The sequence below is a fragment of the Rhincodon typus genome, unplaced genomic scaffold (genome assembly GCF_021869965.1).
Source record: "Rhincodon typus isolate 14 unplaced genomic scaffold, sRhiTyp1.1 hic_rhity00016413, whole genome shotgun sequence".
NCBI classification, from domain to species: domain Eukaryota; kingdom Metazoa; phylum Chordata; class Chondrichthyes; order Orectolobiformes; family Rhincodontidae; genus Rhincodon; species Rhincodon typus.
In genome coordinates, this window is record NW_025982051.1 from 2,640 (window position 1) to 5,125 (window position 2,486).

Below are 2,486 nucleotides of genomic sequence, written 5' to 3' on the forward strand. Positions count from 1 at the left end.
GGGAGCAGGGGGGTGATATTGTATCCGGCTCGGGTGGGATTCACTGTCCCCTCGACTGGAATGACCTAAACCCATACATCTGTGAGAGTGTGAGTGTGACACTGGAATGATCGAGTGGCCAAAGCCGAGGTCACTTACCTCAGACAAGCTGCCGTCTTCTACCACAGTGTCAAACTCATTGTACACCAGGTCAGCCAGGAGATCCTCCACCTCCTCACTCTCCAGGTTAACTGCAGTGCACAAGAGAAAGAGAACCAAAGGTTAATCCCCAGCTTTAGGCTCACAAGTGGCCGAGAATATTCCAAATCACCCACTACCACCTTCTCAATAGTAAATGTTGACACAGCTAATGATACCCATATCGCACGAATGATTGTTTTAAAAATGTTCGCTGCATGTGAAAGAGAGAATCTAACCATTGCCCCCTTGACGTTCAATGGCGTTACCATCACTGAATCATTCCCCCCGCTCCCCCCAACTGTCAACATCCTGGGGATACCATTAACCAGAAACCCAGCCATACCAATCCTGTGGCTACAGTGGCAGGTCAGAGGCTGGGAATCCTGCAGCGAGTAATTCCTCTCCCGAATCTCCCCCCCCACAGCCTGTCCCACCATCGACAAGGCACAAGTCAGGAGTGTGAGGGAATACTCCCCACTTGCCCTGGATGGGGGCAGCTCTGACAACGCTCAAGAAGTTCAACACCATTCAGGACAAAGCAGCCCCACTCTCCCAATCGATTGATACGCTAACCCCCACCTTCAACACTCACTCCCTCCACCACCGACGCACAGATGGCCTCATTAAGAATGCTTGGCTGAGCTCCAAAACTCTGTGCATCTAGCACCAACACACAGTGAAGAAGTGTGTACCACACACAAGATGCACTGGGCTGGTTCTGATGGGCAGCAATATTGCAGATTGGACAAAGTGCACTTAAATTCCACCAGTCCCCCTGATGGGATTGGAAACCACGTTCCTAGAGCATTTAGAGATAGTGAGAACTGCCGATGCTGGAGTTAGAGATAACACAGTCCAAAGAAGGGTCCCGACCCTAAATGTAAATTTTCCTGCTCCTCGGATGCTGCCTGGCCTGCTGTGTTCCTCCAGCTCCACGCTGTATTATTCCTAGAGCACTGGCCTGTTTCTCTGTGTTACTGATATTAATAGTGTGTCACTACCTCCCTGACATATTGATAAGACATCTATGAGGGGGCAAGACGGGGGGAATGAAATGGGAGGTGGTTCAGGACCCTTGGACTCACCGTTGTCATGGAAATACTCAGCCACAGCCGTGACCATCCATGCTGCCTTCTGCTGGCTGTAAGCTCCACCGAATCCATTCTCCACCGCCACCTGAAGTACAACCACAAAGCTACAAGTCAGGCCGTTGGCTGCTCGCCTCCCTTTCTGTTTGGGTTGTCAGGATGAGGTCAACATTGACAGTGCCCGCTCCCTCAGCGCTGACCCTCCAACAGCGCCCGCTCCCTTGGCACCAACTGTCTGACGGCGCCCGCTCCCTCGGCACCAACCCTCCGACGGCGCCCACTCCCTCTGAGCCAACCCTCCAACAGCGCCCACTCCCTCAGCCCTGATGCTCCGACAGCATCCACTCCCTCGGCGCTAAGCCTCCAACGGCGCCCGCTCCCTCGGCACTGACCCTCTGGCAGCGCCCACTCCTTCAGCGCTGACCCTCCGACACTGCAGCTCTCCCCCAGCACTTACGGAAATATTTTCATGTTCTGAACAAAGAGGCAGAAAGCCTTTGAGACCTTGAAGAGCGTTCAGCTGATCGTTTGAGGCCCGAAAGGGGCCAAGACAATGGAGCAAACACTGGGAAATTCGCCTGGAATGGACAGTTGCTGGGTGGCTAGCAGGGGACCCGATGGGCTGAAGGGGCGGCGTCCAGCAGAGCGACTTCCGGTTGAGTCATGTGCGTCACTTCCGCCGCCGGCAGGAACGGGGCCGCCATCTTGTTTGGCCGCATCGGGGACTGGAGTAAGAACCGAACAGCCCCGACACTGCGCTTTCTCTCTCTCTCTCCCTCTCCTCCGGTACCGTGCGCGACACACACACCCCGCCCCCGTGGCTTTCTAACATCACCTGCAAGGCGGGCCAGGCCTCCAGAGCGCTCCGGACACCTTCGGTGAAAAGCGTGCGGTCCCCCGTCCCATCCAGCGCCGCCATGACACCGAGGGCCGGACCGAAACCTTCCGAGCATGCGCGGTTACGGCACCTGCGTGGTCCTCCAGCTCCCCCTAGTGTCCTGGAGGAGGAACAAGCAGCGCAGCATCCTCCCAATGGACTGGACCGCCAAAAGGCGACTCGGGATGCTTACAATGGGCGGCCATTCAGCCCGTCATCTCTGCTCCAGCTTCCCTCAATGGGCAATTAGTAACGTGATCTTAGACTCACAGCGTCCTTTCCTGGCCTCCACATCCCTGGGCACTACGGGACAATTTAGCACGGCCAATCCACCCTAACCC

General features: G+C 55.8%; 1 protein-coding gene across 1 annotated transcript in view; it reads right to left on the bottom strand.

Moving 5' to 3' along the window:
* The window catches only part of tsr2 (TSR2 ribosome maturation factor), a 4,860-nt gene extending 2,631 nt beyond the window's left edge, over positions 1-2,229 (bottom strand). The window contains exons 1-3 of the mRNA XM_048594885.1: positions 2,104-2,229; positions 1,266-1,356; positions 139-230 (exon numbers count right to left, since the gene is read on the bottom strand). Coding sequence (XP_048450842.1) covers positions 139-230; positions 1,266-1,356; positions 2,104-2,187 — 267 coding nt within the window. The 5' untranslated portion in view covers positions 2,188-2,229. The remainder of the gene's footprint in view (positions 1-138; positions 231-1,265; positions 1,357-2,103) is intronic.
* Between the last annotated feature and the right edge of the window lie 257 nt (positions 2,230-2,486).